Source organism: Porites lutea, chromosome 3 (assembly GCF_958299795.1).
Source record: "Porites lutea chromosome 3, jaPorLute2.1, whole genome shotgun sequence".
In the NCBI taxonomy this organism is placed as follows: Eukaryota; Metazoa; Cnidaria; class Anthozoa; order Scleractinia; family Poritidae; genus Porites; species Porites lutea.
The window spans coordinates 7,895,141-7,918,391 of NC_133203.1; the positions used below are offsets into that span (position 1 = coordinate 7,895,141).

General features: G+C 39.9%; 2 protein-coding genes across 2 annotated transcripts; one reads left to right on the forward strand and one right to left on the reverse strand.

The window, feature by feature from the left end:
- Window positions 1–920: 920 nt before the first annotated feature.
- On the reverse strand, window positions 921–13,920 carry LOC140929329 (thiamine pyrophosphokinase 1-like). Its single transcript, XM_073379130.1, has 9 exons — window positions 13,799–13,920; window positions 12,147–12,216; window positions 11,297–11,380; window positions 9,299–9,368; window positions 6,585–6,657; window positions 5,261–5,353; window positions 4,453–4,599; window positions 3,439–3,550; window positions 921–1,618 (listed from the first exon to the last, which is right to left on the reverse strand). The coding sequence occupies exons 2-9, from the start codon at window positions 12,211–12,213 to the stop codon at window positions 1,503–1,505; spliced, it is 762 nt and encodes a 253-aa protein (XP_073235231.1). The 5' UTR covers window positions 12,214–12,216; window positions 13,799–13,920; the 3' UTR covers window positions 921–1,502.
- Window positions 13,921–14,021: 101 nt separating this feature from the next.
- Window positions 14,022–16,299, forward strand: LOC140930350 (ras-related C3 botulinum toxin substrate 1-like). Its single transcript, XM_073380032.1, has 2 exons — window positions 14,022–14,436; window positions 15,577–16,299. Exons 1-2 carry the CDS (start codon window positions 14,063–14,065, stop codon window positions 15,797–15,799), a joined length of 597 nt encoding a protein of 198 aa, XP_073236133.1. The 5' UTR covers window positions 14,022–14,062; the 3' UTR covers window positions 15,800–16,299.
- The last annotated feature ends 6,952 nt before the right edge of the window (window positions 16,300–23,251 follow it).

Genomic DNA, 23,251 nt, shown 5'->3' on the forward strand with positions numbered 1-23,251 from the left:
TCTTCCTTAATTGGATCCTGGATTCCGGATCTCTGTCAGTGGAATTTGGATTCCGGATTCCAATCGATATTTAGCGGGATTCCGGATTCCTTGAGCCTTATACCGGATTCTAAACCCCAAGATTCCGTGTTCCACAGGCTAAAAATTCCCTGATTCCAGAATCCGAATTCCCTTAAATGGGGTCATCACATGGAATTGAAATGTTTTTCTAGTACTTCGAGCGTCAGGCAGGGGCTTTGCGTGCATGGCCTTGTACTCTCTCCCAACATCGATTAAGTGTTTTCAATTAACCTGAACCACAGTCATTTGTTAAGCTAAGTAAGAATTTGAATGGTCACACCTGTGGGGATTTTCTTAACAGACTCAAAAATTAGAGCCGCATTGCCTGCTTCAATAATTGATCTCTGGGAGTCGGGAATTTATTTTAGAGGCACGTATAAATGTATGATAAAGCATGTGGTCTTCCCATGTTCGATTTCTATTTGATATGTTTTGTCTTCCGCCTAAAATCTATTTTGATAAATGGCTATTAATTGTGCATTATATTTCTGACAAAAAGGTTTCGTTTTTTTTTTTTTAATAAAAAAAACAGTGGCTTTCGATGAGGACACGCAATTCTAGACTGTTCGTTACGGCATTTTGAAATCAAAACAAAAAGACACTACAGCTGTACCTCTGACCATCATTGGAGCACTACGATTATTTCTTAGCGAAGAAAGTGTAGCCCCCCCCCCCCCCCCCCCCCCCTGGCTGCCCCTATATATATTAAGAGTTCGTCTTCCTCTGGTCCTCATGAATATCAGAATCTTACTCCTGTGACAAGAAAGATCTGAAGAATTACAATGGTTTAATGACTGATTTGATTAGAAACTTTGAAGACTGACTGGTCAAGATAAACGACAAAGCTTTTCTATCCAAAATGATACATTTATTATGGTGAAAAACGGAGATTTTGTAAGACATTTAAGGTTAAAATAAAAAGCGACGTAAAATTGTGCTGTTAAATAATTGTTTTAAATAGAAAAATACCATTTTGATGCTGCATCCGATTTTGGAAATTGTACTGTAACTGTTTCAAATAGAAAAATACCATTTTCATACTGCATCCTGATTTTGGAAATCGTATTGTCTTTGCTTCAAATAGCAAAATACCATTTTTATAACGCAATGTGATTTGGGGTATTGTATTGTAGTTGCTTCAAATATCAAAATACCATTTTTGTATGAAAATTGTATTGTTATTGCTTCAAATTTCAAAACACCATTTTTATGCTGTATTCTGATTTTGGAACTTGTATTGTAACTGCTTCAAATATCAAAATACCATTTATAAGCTGTATCCTGATTTTGGAAATTGTGCTTCAAATATCAAAGTACCATTTTTATACCACATCCTGATTTTGGCGGATGCGATAATTTTCTACGTGTACAAAAATTACCTAACAACATATTACATTATGTTACAAAATTTCAACATAAGAAAAAGCAGTAGAAGGTGCATCTTATTTCACTCCCATTGTCCACACAACTGCAGTATCAATTTCTATTGTTACGGGGTCACTTCCTTCGTACGTGTTAGAAGTGCTGACTAAGCTTCCAAACTCCAACTGTCCATCAGCTAGAAAAACAAATGAACAAACCATTACATAACATAAATACGATTAAGATGTAGCACATCGCAAAATCATAAAACTTCTAAAATTTGATAACCTGTTTCCGTCACTAAGACATTCACACTAAAACTCGTAGTGGAATGACAACGGATATCACGTTTTCCCGCCAAAATTACACAGGGTAACACTTATATGGTTATGGAAATACAAATCCATCACCCTTCAACACGAAGAAAACAAGGGGCAAAAAGGCTGGCACCTGAGTAAGCTCTTCTAAGTTTGGTTTTCAACAGCGATGCTAGTATAAGTGCAAGGGCCTGCGTACAAGGATTCAAATTCGTCCTTTATTCCGCTTACACCTTCTTTTGACGCAAGATTCTAATTCTTGCGTCACTAATGACAGACTTAAGCAAGTTCACAATTAAAGGTGGCAATTTGAATTTTCTTCTCTGTAATCTCTTCATTATAGTCGGAATGATGATGATGATAACCAGGATAATTGGACCTAGATGACAAAGCCAAGAGGTTGATGTTGATTGTAATTATCACCGCTATCATCGTCATCATCATCATCACAATTACCATCATTTTTATGCCATCATCTTCTTGGATCATTTTATACGTTTCTGGGAATAGCTGCCCACCTACCCCTCCACTAAGCCAACATTAACACTTACCTCTCACTTAGGGCAAAATGTGGCTTAGGGAAGGGGTAGGTGGGCAGTTTGCTAGAACGTATAATGATCCCATGATATCATACCCCTTCTTGCTTGCAGGTGAAGCTCAGCCAGCAAAAAGAAAATCGGACGCAGTTCTCCATGAAGACGCCACAACGAGTTGGAAAAGGATGACGAAGATAAGATTACGATGGTATTTCTCTTTATTCATTTTTCTGTAGAACGATTTACCCCGAAATATATTTTTAAATGATGGTATTTTAATCCCAATAGCATTTACGTACAATCCTGTTTGAGGCTGCGTTCACATCGTACCGGATAGCTTTTAGTGCCGACACGAAAAGCTCTCCGATATAGTGTGAACAGTAACAGCAGATAACTGGAACAGAACTGGGGCGGTTAGCCGGGAGGGTTTGGTGAACTAAATCCCAGTCCTCACTCCTGAATATTTCCTTCCGTCTCAGTGGATTCCAGTCCTCGCTCCTAATTATTCACTTCCGGTACAGTCCGAATACCTGTTGACACCGCACCAAAGTGTAGCACAGAAAGTATCCGGTATGTGACGCCTCACTTCCGAGATCGGCGCGGCACAGCTTCGCTCCGTTACAGAAATCGCGCCGACATCACCGTTCTCATGTGTGAACAGACGCCCTATCCGGTATGGTCTTTATACTGGCGCAAGAACTATCGACTGTGATTTTCCGGAATTACCCGCGAACCGCGAACGTCAAGAAGTCACGTGACCAGGGCCTTGCCGTCAGGTTTACGGTTTGAGGTTCACGTTTGTACGGCTGGACCACGTTCCAGAGGTAAGTGATTTACCGCAAAGATTTTTGCACCCTAAAAGATCACAATCCCACGTTTGAGAAGAAATACTACTTTTCACAACTCTTTTGCTAATTGATTATCGAATTCTGTTTCCAAAAAGCGTAATTTTGAACACAATTTCTCACTTAAAATAGAAGTAAGTGAATGAATGAATACAAACATGGCAGCAGCCGCGAGCTACCACCCACGCATCCCAAATATGGGCAGACGGGTAACGTGAAACCGTTAACCGCAAACCGCAGTTTGTCGTTTGCAATAAAATGACCAAACCTCGATCCTAAGGTCTCTAGTGTGTACACAACCTGAGAATCATAACCTACTTAGATTCCACTTGAGGCCAGTCGTAGTGATGTGTGTGCATTTAGCACCTATGGGTAACAGTCCACACCAGTCTCCTTCTAAACCAGTATTCACATGAATCACGTGTTTTCCCTAAAAGAAATCGAATCATCATAAGCCATGCGCGCGCAACACACCGAACCTGTTACTAAGACCTCAGATACCTGAGGAAATTCGCGCGTTTTGTTAAAGAAAAGCTGAAGACTTGTCAATAAGGGAATCTCGCCCCATTTTAAAACGTTCTTACGGTAAACAGGGCTAAAACATGCTATTTTAGGCCACAAAGGTACATCTAAGGAGAATGCAGCGAGGAAGTAGTGCGCGTACTTGTCAAATACTACAGGTCTAACAGCTAGGTGTAAACATTGGTGCAAAAGGATGCAACAACTCCCAACATTGTTGTGCCAACAATGTTGGGAGTTGTTGCATCCGTTTGCACGTAGCTAAACGTTTGACCAGTTTCAAACAGTGCAAACGGACGCAACGTGAAACATCCAACAATGTTGGGAGTTTTTGGCTAACAATGCTGCGTCCGTTTGCACGGTGCTTAACTGACGGCTATCAGTTTTGAAACGCGTCGTTTCTCGACCGACAGTTTGATAAACTGTACACGTAAAATTAAGCCCAGTCCCAGACTGATGTAAACCTCAATCTGTATCTCTCTTGTGAGCACCGTATTCTGCAGAGGGAGTACTCGGGTACGATTTCTTTATAATGGTTGGTCGACCTTGTCGTAAAGGTTTGCTTTCCGGGAATTTGAGAACAAAATGACCCAAAAGAAAGGCTCGTTTTAAGCAGTACTTTTCTTGGAATACCACTTTTTGTTGCGACCACCCGACCATGGCGTGATTTGTCACACACGAAGAGGTCCCACTGTCTTTCATAATGTCTTGTTCACTCTCCAGCGACAACATGCTTTCATCGGTCAGTAAATCACCCCTTATACTATCCGTTTCTAATCCTTCAACATAACAATTACAAATAAATACCCATACCGGTAACAGAAGACAAGCTATTGATTCCTCGGACATCAAATAAATGGGCTTATCTGTGATCTTTGTCATGTGGAACAGACTCTCGATGTTCGCAATGGTCTGGTCAAGCCGCTTTCCAAAGGCGTTTATAATAACAACCTGGTCAAACTGAAAACATAAAACAAAGTCATATTAACATTGCGTTTACAATGAATATAAAAATATGCTTAGTTATCCTCTTTCTTCAAGTGGTATTTCAGGGATGATGACTTAACACTGAAATAATTCATAATGTAAAATGTAAAAGTGTATACAGACGTTAACGTGGTTAAGAATCCCAACTGGTAACAGGCGAAACAATTGGCTATTTATAAAACAATAGTTTAACGTCAATGTACCTAGAGAGAAGTGACGGGTTTTAATCTCCGGCAGATCCAACGACTAAGACCTTAATGGTTATCGTCGTTCAGATTCAGACCGACGACCGTGGCTTTACCTCGTTCGTCTTTCCTTGTACAATTAAAAGATGATACAACACTGCAGGGGTGGTAGACTCCGTTGAGGAAGCCTGCCTTTCACGGTTTTCCATATGTAGTTGGTCGGTACGTATAACCCAGAAGGGAACTTCCTGCCCTTTTTGTATAAACCAAATCATAGACGCGAGTGAACAACATCTCGAAGGGGAGTGGAAGGTAAATTGTGAGTCACCAGGAAGTCGGTCTTCAATACTAAGTTCTGTGGAACTTCTAACAGCCACCTTATGGAGAAAGGTAAGTGGCCACAACTAGAGGCTTGACTGTAGTTGTTTTACTTTTTCTACCTTACAAACCTGGTTATCGTGTTCTTTATTCATCAACAAAAGTCTCAGGCATTTGGTGAGATCGGTTTCATCCTGATCCGGGGTAACAATCATTTCTACACCCTGGAAAAATGACAAGAAAGATTTATGGAGACAACAGCCGATATTTTGCGGCTCCACCACTGGTTTTCCCGCGAAATGACGTCTGAGGAACTAGGGCAGAAATTTCATAATGATGACGTGTCACTACCCAGATCTGGGTAGTGCTTCTGATTGGTCGTGCCACCAGGGAAATTTGCTTCAGCCAATAAGGAGCATTATTATTCGTTCAAAATATTTCCCCGATTCTGATTGGCTAAAAGTACACGCATAATACACCGTAACCAGCTACTGATGACCAAATTTGGAAGAATTTTGAAATTAATCAACCGATGACGTCAAAATTGCAGCTTCGTTGCAGGTTAATGAACCGTTAACCGAGAAGACCTGGCGACGAGGTTGAGTTGTTTTGGTTGTGAAAACAAAAATGGGGGATACTTCACTCGTTTCAAGAGTAAGAACTAGGCGAAGTAATAGCTAAAAACATGGCAAGAACAGCAAAAAGACAACTCAAAGGGCGACATCTGCTACTTGGAGAATATTTGCGGAGCTGAACAACCCTAAACGTGCACTATCAAAGATGAACTTAACATCGATGGAGGTAAGCATGTTTTAGCTATGTTTTTAAAATAGAAATTATTTTGAATGAACAATAAAACAGTTATTGAATGCGGCTATCGTATCATATGAAGAATTATGAAGATCTCGGAGGGTGTTATCCGCCTTGGCAAACACCCTCCTCGACGCAGTAATGAGAGAAAGTTTCCTTTTTATGATGAACACAACGTTTTCAGAAGATAGGGAAACGACGGCTCCTTCAGGGGCGGATCCAGGATTTTTTTTAGGAGGGGGTGCACTCGTCTCTTGCTCTACTTCAACACCAATAAACCACATAGTTTTTTTTTTTTTGCAGAGTACCAGTTGTATTAGAAAACCGCAGGTCATCTCGGGGGGGGGGGGGGGTGCGCACCCCCTGCACCCTCCCCTTAGATCCGCCCCTGTCCTTGTTGTAAGACCAAACTTTTCTTTGATGCCAGCCTAGGAAAACAGCCGACATTAAGCGACACCACCACTGTTTCCCCGGAGACCAATGGGTTGCATCGCGAAATGTCGACTGTTTTTTTTTTTTCAGGCTTCTTTAATGTTGGTAGTAAGATTTATTTCGTGTCTTTGATGTGGCTGTAGCCCAATTTACTACCAGCAGCTTTGGTGGAGTGACTGTTAGAACCCCCTCTCTTACGATTTTATACCCTACTTTTTCCTTGTAGAAGTTTGATACATCCGCTGTTATTGAGTCAAAGTCTCCATTGATATAGTCTGGAAGGTACCTATATAACATAAAAGACAACCATTCAATAGTACACTGTTTCTAGCATCGAGGGGGATTAATTAAGGTTTGTGGTTTTACAAGCGCTCTTTAGGCCTTTAGGCATAAATGATTGATTGTAACTGGGCGTTACCAATCGATGAAGCCGATGATTGGAAAATCAATCGATGACAATCGATGCCTTGTTAGTTAATTGGCATCGATTGGCCGATGCCAATCGATGACCAATCGATAATCACACAAAAGTGGTCGCAACTCATCGATTGTCATCGATTGGCGTTGAAAAAATCTCGGTATCCCACACGTTCCAGCCTGTACGTATACGCACTCGCAGTACGCACAAATGTTTGACATTTGAATTCGTTCACCGGACTGTTTGTATGCTGTTGCATGGTTTCAAAAAATCAACAACAGAAACACGCTTTGAAGCAGTGTTTTGAAGAAACGCAAGTCAACAACACACCTTTTCGCTTAGCTGTTCCTTTCGCTGTCTTTTATACTGTTGATATCTGGTTAATATGAATTTTTAGGAATTGTCCACACGCCGTGCAAGATGAAATTATTATTATCTGATTTATCCGTGTAAAATTTCTGAGTATAATTAAGTGTAGTGTTATGTGTTTAAAGATATCTAGACGAACTGCGAGAATGCTGACATCTTTCCCTGCCGTCTCTTAGTCTGGCGATGGAGAGACGCCTGGGGACGAGTCAGCTCTGAGTGGTGGGTGATGTAATTATACTGAACTGTAATAAAATAAACCAGAAACAACGTGGATAGGCTTCAGCAATCACTTTATTACTTGTTTGTCACAACAAAGGTGCACAAACAAAAGGAGTCACAACAAAAGGAAGAAAATGAAAAAACGAAAAAAGGAAATCCGGAAGATCTGTCTATTCGGTTGTTGCGAGAGATTTTGGACGAAATGGGTGAGCCGTATAGTAAAAGCTGGAAAAAAGGAGTCCTAATCGAGAAAGTTAGAGCTGCGAGGGAAAAAGCCAACAACACAACATGTACAGCCTCTGTCTGAAACACAGTTACCACAGGTCAAGAAAGAACTATAGGCCACAGTTCGGATTCAGATTCTGCTGACTCTTTCACTGCAAAAGCGAGTGTCAACTCTACGTCTACTTCTTCGTCGTTTCGTCGTGTCCAACGTGTTGTACGAAAAACACAAATTCTCTATTATTTTGATGAAAAGAAAGAAAGATTGATCCACCTGTTATTGCTTGTACTGTTCATAATTGACTTGCTCAGGGCGTACATGGCAAACTCCCTTTACGTTTACGTTATTTATACACTGATTTTAATTCAGGCAACTCTGGTTTTCACAGAAATAATTTGTTTCTTTTCCTCGTTCATTGCGTTATTGATGATGCTATTGACTTGTTCTATGTTTGCGCAAGTAAATGTACGTTCCTTTTGTGGTGACCAGTATCCTATAGACACGTTTTGTGCTGCCTGTCGCTAGTGCAACTAATGCGCGAGCCTTCTAGCCACCAGACCCTTCTGGGGACCTTCTTTTTCAAGGCGTTTAAACTGCCATTTTTATGTTACAGTTCAATATATAGTTTCAAAGGCAAATCATAACTAATGTTAGTGTTTTAAGATGATTTTTAATGTTTTTAATATGACGCCAGCATTACATTGGATGGTATTCAATTTTAAAGCGACGACCATTAATCTTCTTTGATCACAGTTTCATCACAATTCATCAATTTGTTGCCTAATTGAAAATTGATATTGTCATAAAATCGTATGCCCATGTTCTCCATGATGTATCAATCACCGTTGTGAAAAAAATTAAAGTTTTATCGCAGTTTTCATCATTAAAATGCATAAAGAGACCGTGTTTTTGGAAATCTTGACTGAAAATAAAACGCATAAAAAATGAAAACCAATCGAGGACAATTAACTGATCGATTGGCATTGATAATCGATAAGAATTGATAATCGATGAAATCGATAATCACATAAAACCCGAGCATCGATTGTTCATCGATTATCGATATCAATCGATTAATTGGCATCGATTGTCATCGATTGATCGATTGATTTTCCGATCATCGGTTTCATCGATTGGTAACGCCCTGATTGTAAAGATAGCTAAAAATTATTTTGATGACCAAGCAACCTGTATGAAACTACGATCTCTGTACCACTTATAAGGTCATCAGATTAACACTCAAACGTGATTTTGACATAACTTCCATAAGGGGAGAGTAGAGTCAATTGAATAGTAATAAAATGAACATTTTTTATGACTTTCTAAAGTGCACATCCCTTGAAAAGAGTTGAATAATTAATGAACCCTTTTAGGCCCAATCTTGAAAGAGCAGTGTAGGAGCTGCTTGTAAGGTCTCTCCTATTATTGGGGGCAGTAAACAGTGGCATGTCATTCTATTTCTTCCAATTGTTTTAGCATTGTTTGGGGTCAGGGAAATGCACCATTGGTGACTTCTCTTCTGAGCAGCTGCTACATGACCCTCTTAAAAACATTTTCTCTTCGGTGATCATTTTAAAAATTCTCATAACCTTTCCTCTTGATTACATAGTGATAATGTTAAGAGAAAAACTGTTGTTGATCACATACTCTTGGGACTTAAGGGTTAAAGTGCTGCAGCACATAAAAGTAACCTCGCACCTTTCACGTTGCTCACCAGCTGTACTAAACACTTGATTGGCAGCTCCATCTGTACAGGCCCTTACACTAGCTGCAAAAGTGCGAGACATTATGGTGTGCAGGTAGCTAGGGTAGGTATTTGTCATTGAGCTATCAAAATGATGGTTTTTAGAAGGCCTCTTGGCCTAAAACAGATGCCTAAAGGTATGAAAATGGGTCCACAGAAATTGGCACTTGTTGTCATGGTCCCCCCACCACCACCACACATGAACCAGTGCATATTTATATACTACAAATTTTAACATAAAGTACTATTAATATTCTTCTTACTTTTTATCACTGAATGTTAATCACTTCAATTCAAATTTTGTACAGTTGTTTGTATTATTTATTTTAGTCCTGGCAAAGTTAATAAAATAAAATAAATGGGTGAAGAAGCTCCCATTTCTCTGAAATTGGCTGACAGGAGAAAATAACATTTTTCTCAACTGCAAAAGAGTCCAAGGTTCTAAGCTGGAAAACTTTACTTCATCTCACAGGCTCAAAACCTTATTTTGAACTGTGCTTAGCTGCATGAAAGGATAAATTTTGAACCAGTAGTGATGCAAGAAGAGAATTTGAGGGGTTTGGAGGGGAGTAGACTACGAGCAGTCTCTCTTTTTTCTGTAGTTCGTCAAGCAAAACGCGAGACACGCAAATGGCCACACGCGTGACTGATGGCGCGAGACGGGAGAGGCTGCCGCCCTCGTTTCGCGCGTCTTGCGGCTTCGCTGCTCCCGCGCGCGTGCATTGCTCTCACTAAATCTGAAGAAAAAGAGAGACTGCTCGCAGTCTAGGAGGGGAGGGATGTTTGTCCATCCCTGATGGAATACAACCATGGATTGCCCAGCACACATTTACATATACAGTTAGAATTTGACACTGGTTACCGAGAGATGTTTATTCACCCTTAATTAACCCTTTAAACCCTAATATCAAAACTGAGATTCTCATTTACTGTCCCTATACAATTCAATAGAGGTATTGGGGAGAATTTGGTGAAATATCAAATAGACTCATCTTCCCTGATCATGTGCTCAATTCTCACAACCACCATGTTTTCTAAAGCATTGATATTATGAGGAGAAATTTCATGCTGATCACTCTTAGGGCTTAAAGGGTTAAGGAACAGAGGGACAAATGGAGAAAACTCATCATGCATGTGCAAGTGAGCTCAACATTTCGAGAAGATGAAGTGTAGTACTTAGTAGCACTGCAACAACAGTATAAGTATATAGAGGCAGTGGTGTAGCGGCAGTGGCGGGAACCAGCATCACAGCAGTTAAGTTCTATTATTATTCATTCAAAATATTTCCCCGATTCTGTTGGCTAAAAGCACATGCATAATTCACCATAACCAGCTACCGATTACCAAATTTGGAAGAACTTTGCGTTAAATGAACCAATGACGTCAAAAGTGCAGCTTTCTTGCAGGTTAATCCACTGTTAACCGAGAAGACCTGGGTTGTTTTGTTTGTGAAAACAAAATGGCGGACATTTCACTCATTTCAAGAGTGAGAACTAGGCAAAATAATAGCTAAAAACATGGCAAGAACAGCAAGAAGACAACTCGATGGGCGATATCTGCTATTTGGAGAAGATTTGAGGAGCTGAACAACTCTAAATGTGCACTATTGAAGATGAACTTAACATAGATGGAGGTAAGCATGTTTTAGCCATGTTTTTAAACTAGGAATTATTTTGAATGAATAATAAAACAATTATTGAATTTGGCTTTCGTATCATATGAAGAATTATGGAGATCTCGCAGGGTGTTATCCACCTCGGCCGAGTAACACCCTCCTCGATCTCCATAATTCTTCATAAGATACTCAGCCTCATTCATTAATTGTTAAGTCATAGGTAGTGGTAGAGAATCTAAGGTGAAACCCCAAGAGTCCTAGACCACACCTATGATGTGCACACCCATCAGGGATCAGGTTAAAAACAGTTTAATAAGTTGAGAAGCACTAGTCTTACCAGTATTCCAAAGGTGAAAAAACTTGTCAGCCATTCCACCAAGAGGCATGTTTACAACCACAAGGGCCAGTCTTAGTTTTTCATCTGATGAGGTGATAAAAAAGTACACAAAATTCATTGTGAATATTCAGATCTTCATCCTATTAGCTGTTCCTAAGAAGCTTGATTGAACATTCTCTGCATTTCAGCTACAGGGATTTATACAACATGTATTTTACAAGAAAACTATGTTATTGCATATTTGCAAATAAGTTTGTTTCAAATAAAAGTTATATTTTTTCAACTTTAAAATGATTAAGCGAGCCTCTTTTGGGAGGTGCAGAACTAAAAAAAAGTATGCGCTACATTAAAATGGAAGTTCAACTGTGTTGGTACAAAAAGAAAAAGCAAAAATGACTGTTGTAAGACCCACTGTCATGAAGATAACAAAATCACAACCAAAACATTTGCGGTTTCATGTTGGGATTAAAAGTCTAAGACTTCACATGAAAACATAGGTAGCTAACATTACAATGAAATAAATGTCCACGAAAAGTGATACAATAAATACTAAAGGTACAAAGACGAGTTTTGACTTAATTTTACAGAGGATTGTTATTATGTACTGCTATAAGATTGAAAGAACGTCTGTAGTTATTTACAAAATATACGAAAAAATAAAATCTATTTAATCAATAAACAAATAACAGTTTAGAGAAAGATATAGAAATAGCACATCCACTAAGTGGCTCTTTGTCTTCCCAGATCAAACTGGAACTTTGATATGTTGATACATGTATTTAAGGAGAGGCTTATATAGCATCCGATACTGAAAAATAAATACATTAAACAGGAACACCTGTGGGAATACCTTTATTAGCAGTTTCCTGATTTATCATGTCAGATAAACACTCCAAAGGGGTCCAGTGTTTGGCCATGATCTGGAAATGAAGACTTACAATCAGTCAAGCAAGTGATGAGACTCATCCTCCGAGACAAAGGGGCAGTCAGTCGGTTGCATGCACAACCTTGGTGAACAAACCGGACAAGTATGGTGAGACAATAGCCATCGTGTATGAACTCAAGGAAAAAACTCAGGAGATGCTGTTCGCCAATTGGGCACAATAATACAAAGCATTTTGGGGACCTAACCAGGAGCCAGCATTCGCTTGACTGTTTGGAAGTGTTCTGGTGAGAATCGGTACCCTGAGGGGCTCTTCCGCCTGTGCTTGAAAACTTTTGTCGCACCTCCCAGCCCGACTGACTGCCCCTGGGTTTCAGAGGATGGATGAGACCCTGTTAGGTTAAAATTTTGACAAGCAACATAGCCTTGAAACAGCAACACAAGACAGCTGAAGTGGTGACAAAAGACACAAAGATGGGATGAACCTGTAATAGTAATGGCAGGGACATTATTGGCCTCCACCGTAATACACCAAATGACAGTTTTTGCAATTTAGGCTAGGGACATATGTACCCCACCTCTCCCCCACACGGTTGATCACAGGAGGTGGGGGGGGGGGGGTTGGTTACTGCCATTAATTAACTATATAGGTTGATGTGCTGCTGTGAAGGGTATGATTTTCGAGCAGTTTAGTCTGGGGAAGGATACAGAAAACAGATACTTTTGGTCCAGAATAGGGTATCATTTTCCAGGAAACTGATCAACTGGTTGAAGTTTTTATCTAGGGAAACCAGGAATTGACACTAAAAAGAAACAATGCAATGGCAAATTTAATTTACCTGCGCTTCAGTTTAATAGCAAAGAAAGTGTTGACCTCAGTAGTTTCTGGAAAATTATAACGACTCTCGGAAAGGAAACGGTTTTGGGAGTTAAGTTTAGTGTCTAGTATAGGAGAGCCAAATTCAGCTGGGCTGGGTCTGGTATAGACTAAGGGTTCTGGGGTCCCAGTGCACATCCCCAACCAAAAATTCCTTACATACCCCCTACCCCCCCCCCCCAGGGAGGAGGGGAAAGGGGGCAGATACAATCAGGTCCAATCTAGGATTTGTAAACCAAAGCAAACCAAAGGTTATTCCTGGTCCATGACATCAAACTACTGGAACATGTTGGAAGCTGATAGGAAGAGTCATGAAACCCGACAAAGTTCTTTGTTGTATGTTTTTGTTCTCTTTTTTCGCCTTGACCCTGCACAAAACACAATAGTTGTTTACTCCGTACTGAGGAACTAACCAATAGAAACGTGCTGGTTACGTAATTCATGCATAACGTATGAACGCAAAACAAAAGATTGTGCAGGGTCGTGGACCTTCTAACATAAATCTTGGCATCTTTGTTTGCTCCTTTGATGTTTGCCGGGCTTCATAACCAGTCACCTCCATTAACTATGGAAGAGTTTAAAAAAACTACCCGCGTAATCACTTTGACATGTTGCAAGTAAGGGGTCCGCTTGGTCGTACGGGAAAATGAACGACCAGCTCTAGAATTAAGGACACTTTTCAGGTCGTCTAAGAAAGCTTCCTGGTTCAAAGCTGTAAAGAATCTGAAGAGATTAATCAAACCTTGCTCGCAGACTTGATGATTCCAGGATAGATGTTTGCTGTAACACCAAAGAATGACGCAAGAAAGGTAATATTTCTTCTTTCCCACTCAAACCCCAGAAGGTCTAAAAACCTATGATCGTTTGTCGAGTCACGCAGGGCGATCAAACATGGCAAGTGACGTAACACTGTTACGTCAAAATGTGAGTGTTACTTCCGTTTCCTATTTCTCAATTTCGCATTCAATTTCAAGCATTACACAGTAGAAGCAAACGAAGATAAAACATGGAGAACGATCTTGAGCCAGTAAAATTAGTTTTCCTTGGAGATTCATCGGTTGGAAAAACCTCCTTTCTACTTAATTTCACCAATGGTCAGTTGATGGAAGCAGACAGTTCGGTGGTCTGTGACTTCTCAGACAACATAGCATTAGACGGAACGAGATATCACGTTAATTTCTGGGACATAAACGGCGATTTGGAAGACCGTCTTCGGCCTCTCGTATACCCTGGAACCAGCGTATTTATGCTATGTTTCGATATTTCAAATCGCACATCATTTGAGAACATCAAAGATTCATGGACTACTGAAATTCGCCAATATATGCCAGATACCCCTTCGCTGTTGATTGGCAACAAGATGGATCTCAGGGATCAAAGGTTAGTTAAAAAGGCTGTCTACAGTTTTCAAGAGCATATAGACTTCGTATACATATATAGCAGATTTTTGGATAGCTTTGTGAGTGTCCGTAATCCATGTAATCCATTATTTTCTGTAATCGCATTTTAACAAATTGAGCCCGATGCAGCACGTTCCCTTTTGAGAACGGAAGTTAGGTTTATCATGGGTTTATGCACGGGGTCTCTTAAATCATTCAGCTATATACACTTGATATTAGGAGTCTCTTATTTTTTACGAAAGGTACTGCAATCTTGGACAGAATAAATTAAAAAGCCAAAGATACCTCCTTCTCTCCCGACCCCCACCACCCCCGACCCCCCAACTATGTTTCCCTGAATGCGGGAAGCACAGGGCGCAGAGGAGCTGTTACGTTTGTGATGGAAAATAAAGCGAAATTTTTACTGCCGAACGAACGAGTCGCCTGTGTTTACTGTAGAATCTATTATGAACTTGATCTTCCAAATAGTCATGCGATCGTGTTACTAACCTGGTAAAATATTGTTATTCGCCCGTAGTCATTAGGGACGGACCATTAGAAACGTTATGGGGGGGGGGGGAGGGGGAAGCGAAGTACAAAAAAATTATTCGCGCAAGGGAAAATTAAGTGAAAAAAAATTCATGCACGCCAATTAACCCTGAAAAATATTCATGCTACGGCCTAAAAAAAATTCATACAAGGAATTTGATAACGAAAAAACATTCCTGCGGCTCAAAAATTCCCCACCACCCCCACAACTTTTTTAATAGTCCGTCCCTTACCTTCAGCGGTTTCACCGAGCATCAGATAATATTTTACCAGGTTAGTAACACGATCACATAAATATTTGGAACGTCAAGTTCATAACAGATTCTACAGTAAACAAAGGCGACTCCTTCGTTCGGCAGTAAAATTTTCGCTTTATTTACCATCACAAATAGCACCTCTGCGCCCTGTGCACGCACGCACCGCCATCACCTCCGGCCTGGACCTTACGCATACACACAGCCATATGACCCGGGCAGGGACAGCCATTTCAGTAGAGAGAGCAGAAACCCAGGAACCCTATTAAATAGTGTTGTTCACGAGAGAGAAAATTGACGTTTTTATTTATTCCCTTTATTCTTCATTGCCAAACCAGCAAATCTAACGAGTCTGGCACAGTGACCGAGGAAGAGGCCTGGGAGCTAGCTAAGTCTCTTGGCACTTCGTACGTCGAGAACAGCGCCACAACAGGAGAAAATGTAAAAGATGTTGTCCATACAGCTCTTAGAGTAGTTGCTGACCAGCAAAAACTGCAGAGGTCCAAGTGTCGTTGTCATCGACTTTTCAAGTGGATCAACAAATGCAAACATCGCAAATGAAGAGATTGACGACAGGCAGAGGTTTGAAGCCTACAGGGAGATAAAAATTCCAAGTGGAAAAAAAGACCACTTTTCTCTTATAACGTAAATTCTCCTCATAAGCTAATTTTTGGATGGAATATAGTGGATGGTTTCGTCTAGACATGTACTTTCTGTGCAAGCCTTTACTCGGCTTGTCACACGTTGTGTGGCTACCTAAACACAATTTATACTGGAAGTGTGGCTCTTGAATTTTTGAAATATGTTAAACGGCACAGGCAGTCCACGATCTACAGCTGTAAACTTTATTAAGCCTAAAATACAAGCTTCGCCGTAGGTACGTTTGTAATGACAGCTCCCAATGATCGTACACTCATGAACAAGTCTTAAGACAACGTGGAAATCTGCTTGTTTGGTGTCTCTAACACATGTTAAACAATATTTGCGTGCGAATGAAACTATCTATACTCAGCCCCTAATCCTACATATTGAGCATGTACTGAAGTGAGAAGCGGCCGGGTGGGGGCAAGAGGGCTACCGGGGTTCCTAAACAACACGGCCTAAGTCCAGAACATAAAACACTATTTTAAAGAGAGATGGAACAAAATGTAATAATTAAATATACACTATTTAATATCCTGAATATACACCACAATTCATCGTTAGAGAAATATTTTATATATAAACTGAATTGCATTAAAAATGAAGAAAATAATATTTACCAATATTATAGTTTGGCTTGTTAGTTACATCTAAGTGAATTTCTAGTTATGAAAGTCATTGACAATAGACTTGAAGATGAAAGCATTTTTTATCTCAGCAGAAAGGAAAATCAGTTTCGTGCAGGATATCAACTTCAGTCTCCTTGCTCAGTTTCATCCAGTGAATAAGCCGAAAACTTCGTCTGTATAAAACCACCACAAACTTCGTATCCCTAGTAGGATCGATGATCTAGCAGGGCCATTCGTCGCTAGTCGTCGTCGTCGTCGTTGGCGACGTTTTTAGCTTTCTGCCTTCCTATAGTCCCTAGACCTCATATTTTTCGCGGACAATGCGTTTCGGGTCACGTGGTCTGAGCGAGTTCGTCTTGGATACGTCACCGAAATGCATTGAAGGCGAAGGCCTGGGAAGACACCGTACAGGGACAAGGGAAGCTTTTTACCACTTCTTTCTTTTATAAACACTAGATTTTGATTAGCCAAATCCTAGGATTCAGAACAAGAACGCTCTTAGTAGCTTTGCGTCTCGCTTGCTTGGAGATAGGTTTCGTTGTCAGAGGCGCTGTTGCTGTTGTGCTACTTTTTTGTTTGGAATACAAAACGAGTATTATATGTCATAATGTAAATACTCAAAACGTAAAAATTGCAAGAAGAGACAGACTTAGCTTCACACCGGTGTGAAACCTTTTACAACCTTTTACATATTGATATAGACTGATATGACATTGTGAAATTTTGAGCTGGCGCATAGCCAAAGACGGTAATATATAGATTTGACCAGGGCTAAAAGCGAAGCTCTGGTTAATACAACAACAAACAACAACAACAATACCTTTATTCGCCTTGTACTTAATCACATACAGTAAAAAGAGAAAAAAATATATATATTTATTTGTACTTAATAAGGCCTGGAGCTGAAATAATCCTAAGATTTTCTAACCAGTTCTCCAGAATTTAAAGTTTTAGAGAATTGAGATAGAATTTATTTCCAAAGAAGCAGTTTTAAAATACAATGTATTAAGAAAGAAAGAGTATATGCTTAAGTTATGTTAACTATGTTGTTCTGACAGCAAATAAGGTTTCAAATGTTTTTGGAATTGGTATGTGTTTAGTTCTTTAACAGTTAAGGGAATTTTGTCCCAGACGGTACATGCAGCATATCCGATTGTTTGTTTCCCCGTATTAGTCCGCACTTTTTTTACGTAAAGATTCTGTTTCGATGCATATCTGGTATTGTTATTGTTTCTTTGCCGTTGTTTTGCACGACCACAATGCCGTTTTGTACGACTAAAACGTCAAACTTCCTAGTTACTCATTATTTTTACGGAAGAATTGTCGTATGTATTTACCACAGATTTTGTTTCCTATGTTCATGTTCACTTTTTTTTTTCACTGCCGCTCATTCTCACTTTGCTGGCCGCTAGCATTTCTCATTTTCTCTCCTCCGAGATGAAATTTTCATGTTTTTCTTCCAACGAAATTTTTCTCCTTTGTTTTCAATCATTCACTCTAGCTCTTTCTCTGTTATCCACGGGAGTGTAAACATCGAAAATAACGTCGAAAAAGACACGAATTTGTTGTTGTCTTTTTTCTCACTAAAAGTCCGGGTGGCCATGCGATTTCCTTGCAAATAAAACCTCGAGGTGCATTTGGGTTATCATACCTGATGATTGAGTTATTTTATATTGGTGTGCCTGTGGTGCGGACGGACGGGCGTCGGGCGGACGTACGGTCACGTGACTATCAAAATTTCTCGGATGCACAGGTTACCAAATTTTCTTACCCGTGGTGCTCCGCTGAGCGCGTGTGCCAACACTCAAAGAAAAACAAGAACGCTCTAAGTAGAGTGAGTCTCGCTTGCTTGGAGATAAATTTTATTGTCAGCTGGTGCTCTTATGTTACATTTTTCGTTTGAAATACAAAACGAGTGTTATATGTCATAATGTAGATACTCCAAACTTAAAATTTACAAGGAGAGACAGACTGCACATCAAATCCCGGGAATAAGCGATCACGATATGGTTCTTTTTGAAGTGAACTTGGCATGTAGAAAGAAAAAGCCAGTGAGACGCAAGATTTATATGAGGAAAAGGGCAGATACCACCCGTATAAAGAAAGAATTACAAGACTTTGCGAATGACTTTGAAGAGATGAAGAACGAATCCGTAGACGCAAAGTGGAATATATTTCAACAAAGGCTCACTGGAATTATGGACTCCTGTATACCACACAAGTTCACTACCTCACGCCATAACCTACCGTGGTTTAACCGTAGCTTGAGAAGACAGACAAGGAAAAAGCAAAGGCTATACAACAGGGCGAAGAAATCTGGAAGGCAATCCGATTGGAATAAATTTAAACTAGTCAGGAAACAATTACACAAGAACTTGAATGAGTCCAGGAACAATTATCTTTCTGACTTTCTCGGTGATTCTATAAAACAAAACCCGAAGGCTTTTTGGTCACACATCAAAAAACTAGGAAAAGAGGGTACAGATACCCAAGACCTCAACGTTGGAAATGAAGTGTTTCCCGAACCGAGAGCTAAGGCCGAAGTGCTAAATAGTCAGTTCTCCAGTGTTTTCAACAACGAAGAATCAGAGAATATCCCAGACCCTGGTGAAAACCCTATTCCGACTATTGGAACAATAAACATCACAACCTGTGGAGTTGAAAAGAAACTTAGCGAGTTGAAGGTAGATAAAGCGTATGGCCCGGATGGAATTCCGCCCTGGTTTTTAAAGGAGAATGCCCATGAAATATCAAAGGTTCTTACTGATATATATCAAGATTGTATTGATACCGGAACTGTGCCTATCCAATGGAAACACGCCAACGTATGCGCTATTCACAAGAAAGGAAAGAAATCGGATCCTTCAAATTATAGGCCCGTGTCACATACCTGCATCGCATCAAAGGTACTTGAGCATATTGTACACAGCCATGTTATGAAGCATCTTTCGCGATATGGAGTGCTCACTGATTGTCAACATGGCTTTAGAGCGAAACGATCAACAGAAACACAGCTCATATGTACCATTCATGATATAGCAAGTGCTATCCAGTCTAACAAAACAATTCACGCCGCAATCCTTGATTTTTCAAAAGCATTCGACAAAGTTCCCCATCGCCGACTCTTGAAGAAACTTGATTATTACGGAATTCGTGGCCCACTACATAACTGGTTTGAATCGTTTCTAACACAGCGTACCCAATCAGTGGTAATTGAGGGGGCATCATCTGCCCCTGTAGTTACGACATCTGGTGTTCCCCAAGGAACAGTCTTAGGACCGCTACTGTTCTTAATGTATATAAATGATTTACCTGATAGTCTTAACTCTACTGTTAGACTTTTTGCTGATGATGCATTGTTATATGGGACAATTTGTTGTGATGAAGACACAGCCGATCTCCAAGAGGACTTGTATAGATTAGAAGATTGGCAACAAAAGTGGAAGATGGAATTTAATCCTTCAAAGTGCAAGATCATGTGTTTTACAACCAAGAGAGATCCACCAAAGCGGGAATACGTATTCTGTGGACAAATCCTAGAAGAAGTGGAATCTCACCCTTATCTGGGGGTAGTCCTCGATAACAAAATGAGGTGGTCACCACACATTGAAACAATCACATCTAGGGCAAATAAAGTCTTGGGACTTATCAAGCGAAACCTGTGGAATTGTCCAAAGTCAGTGAAAGAAACCGTGTATATGACACTTGTGAGGTCAAAACTCCAGTATGCCTGTAGCGCATGGGACCCACATTATCAGAAAGATAAAGCCGCTCTAGAAAGGGTACAGCGGAAAGCAGCCCGCTTTGTCACTGGAAATTACGATCGAACAACGAGCGTGACGGAAATGCTGCAAGACCTACAGTGGGACACACTTGAAACAATGAGAAGACACGCAAGGCTCTCCACTATATACAAGATGTGCCACGGCCTCCTAGATGGGGATTGGGGGGATTATTTGATAACAAGCAAAGAAAGGAGAACCCGGGGAAGCCATGATTTTAAATTTATTGTACCGAAAGGACATAAAGATATTTTTAGATTTTCTTTTTTTCCCAGGACAATAACTGAATGGAACAAACTTCCAGAAGAAACTGTTTCCAGCCAATCCCTCTGTATTTTTAAAAGCAAACTAATTTAGTTTTATTTTTTATCAGTAGTTTTTAATAGTTTTTAATAGTTTTGTATATTTTAGTATAGTTTTATTTATTATTATCTTAGAGTTGGCGTGATGTCCCAAACGATTTTGCCGACATAACGATATTTAGATTTAGATTTAGATAGATCTTAGCTTCACACCGGTGTGAAGCCTTTGAAAACCTTCTGCATATTGATATTGCTCCAGTGAGGAGAACTCTTTCAGGTATTTTACACTCAAAAAATTGAAATATGATTTTTATCAGTATAAATATATATAGCTTTTATGTAGGGGACAAGGTACGGCTCGGTAAAGTTTTTGTTCAGCACAGGAGAAATGTGTAAGTTTAGCAGAACCTTATACAACAGACAGTTAATTCAGTTGGCGCGTATTCCTTTTGAATTTGTTGTCCCTTTTATAAGATACCAAAATTGCGTGTAAGTAATTACATTTTCCATGGCTGCTTGGTATCTGCTTTTAATATCTTCGTACTTGAGTTGGTGTTTACGCGATCTCAGAGTACAATGTTTAGAGATGTACACAGCGTGCATTTTATCACAGTATCACTGGGATAAAGCGTTTCATTTTCCAGGAAAATTTCACTTTCTCGTCAGAACAATCACTGACTCAGTCAGACTCGGAGTAGTTTACTTAAATTTAGTGCTCAGTACAGCGAGCCGGGTTATGTTTTGTGAAATTTATCTACAGTCGGCGACTGCGTCCCACATTACCACGATCCTTGATTTATTTATTTATTTTATTTTCAAGTTTTTTTTTTAACCGATCCTCAACTCTCTATCCCCAATTCTCGATCCTCAATCCTCGATCCTCGCTCCAGGCTTTCCAGTTAACCTCGAATTGTTACTCATTAAGACTGTTCTTTTTTCGACTACTGAAGTAATCATTTGTTCCAAAGTAATCAACGCTTTCAAGCGATAGGATTCGTGGACCGACACGTTCCGGAAAAGCTCGATATGGCATTTCTATTCTATGAACATGAAGTGCTGCAAGTAGAGTACGTGATAGTCAAGTACAAAGCTACCAGTATAAACACATGTACATCCGTGACACATGTGAAAACGTCAGTCGCGTAGTTGAAGTTGCTTCCAGCAGTACTCGAAGGTGAAAAGTCATTGATATCTCAAGTATTTATAAAGTACAACGCGACTTCACATCTTAACAACTGGGAAAATCTATCAATTAAATACATACAACAACGTGAATCTATTTAACCGTAGAGTTGCAGTAATTGCGACAATATTCTGAGAAACGTAACGCCTCAATACACTACAATAATATTTTCTCATCCTACTTTGGGTATTTACTTTCTGACACACGTGTATAATTGCACGAAAATTAAGGGCCTCGATTTGGGGAAAATTACGTCATTGCCAAACAGCGAAAACGTGTTCATCTTACAAGCGTAATTTCAGTAATCGCCGCAAATAAACCCTATACACATCACAAGACTCATTTGCATACAATGAAAATCGTCACGTTCTTATCCCCAGTTTCCACTGTCTCCGTTAGGAAGGCCTGGGAGCTTACCTCCCTTTTATTGCGACGGACCGACGAAAACAAAAAACGCTTGCATTCTCGCTCTGCTAAAGCAAGCTCGACTTAAAACTAAGGTGCACTTGTCAGTCAAAAGTTTCTAACTTGGACCTCCCCACACCTATCTCTTTTTTATTTAAAGGTAATTTTTTTAAAATTCCCGTCTACCGTTTTTGGCCCCTGTATAGCAGAAGCCTGTTAGTTTTAATAGCGCGCGCACTCATTTTCTCCTGTCGCGCGTGCGCGCGTCCTCGAAATTTCTCCCTTCGCCTAAACGTACCGCCTCTGTAGATCCCCAAACCAATGGTTTTGATGATGCGTGGGCCGGCTGTCTTCGTGCGTCATACATATCCATCTGTTTTGAAACCGGATAGTTATTGACCTACAGTAGCTCATTCTAAAATTCTCCCGCACTCCCCCGATGTGTGTCGACAGTCCTTTTCGAAAATCGAAGCGTCTCTACCGGCTGTAAAAGAACCCACTTCAAAATTTTACCTGAAAGAAAACTACTTTAAAGATATGATTATAAAGTCAGCTTTACGGCAGAGTAGTATGGAGAGAGAACATAGATCGATCAGACTGTCTGCTGACTCTCACGAAAATTTCCGTTTTCCTCCGTCCACACGATAATCGCAAAACAGTGTTTTCAAAAAATTCCAGTCTGTATAGCATTTTTGAAAAATTTTTGGTGACAATTTTTTTTGGTGGAATACCATTCAGAAAAAAAATAATAATAAAAATAAAAATAAAAACGTGCTCCGGAGAGCGTTTTTGACGGTTTTAAAAAATTATTTTTCGGTGCCCGCGCGCTTTCATCGGATACCTGTGAACAGAACCTTTATATAGCTAGTAACTGCAAACGTAAATGACAGAATAAGATTCTCCAGAGCGAATTTTAACTTGAATTTTGATCTTAGTTTTACATGTAAAATCAGATAATTTGGTCTAGTAATGGAAGGTTTAGAACGCAAGGAACTCTATCGATCGATCTATCTATCTATCTATACTCTAAAACGCTATATAAACAAATGTTGACACTTGTCAGAGTTTGA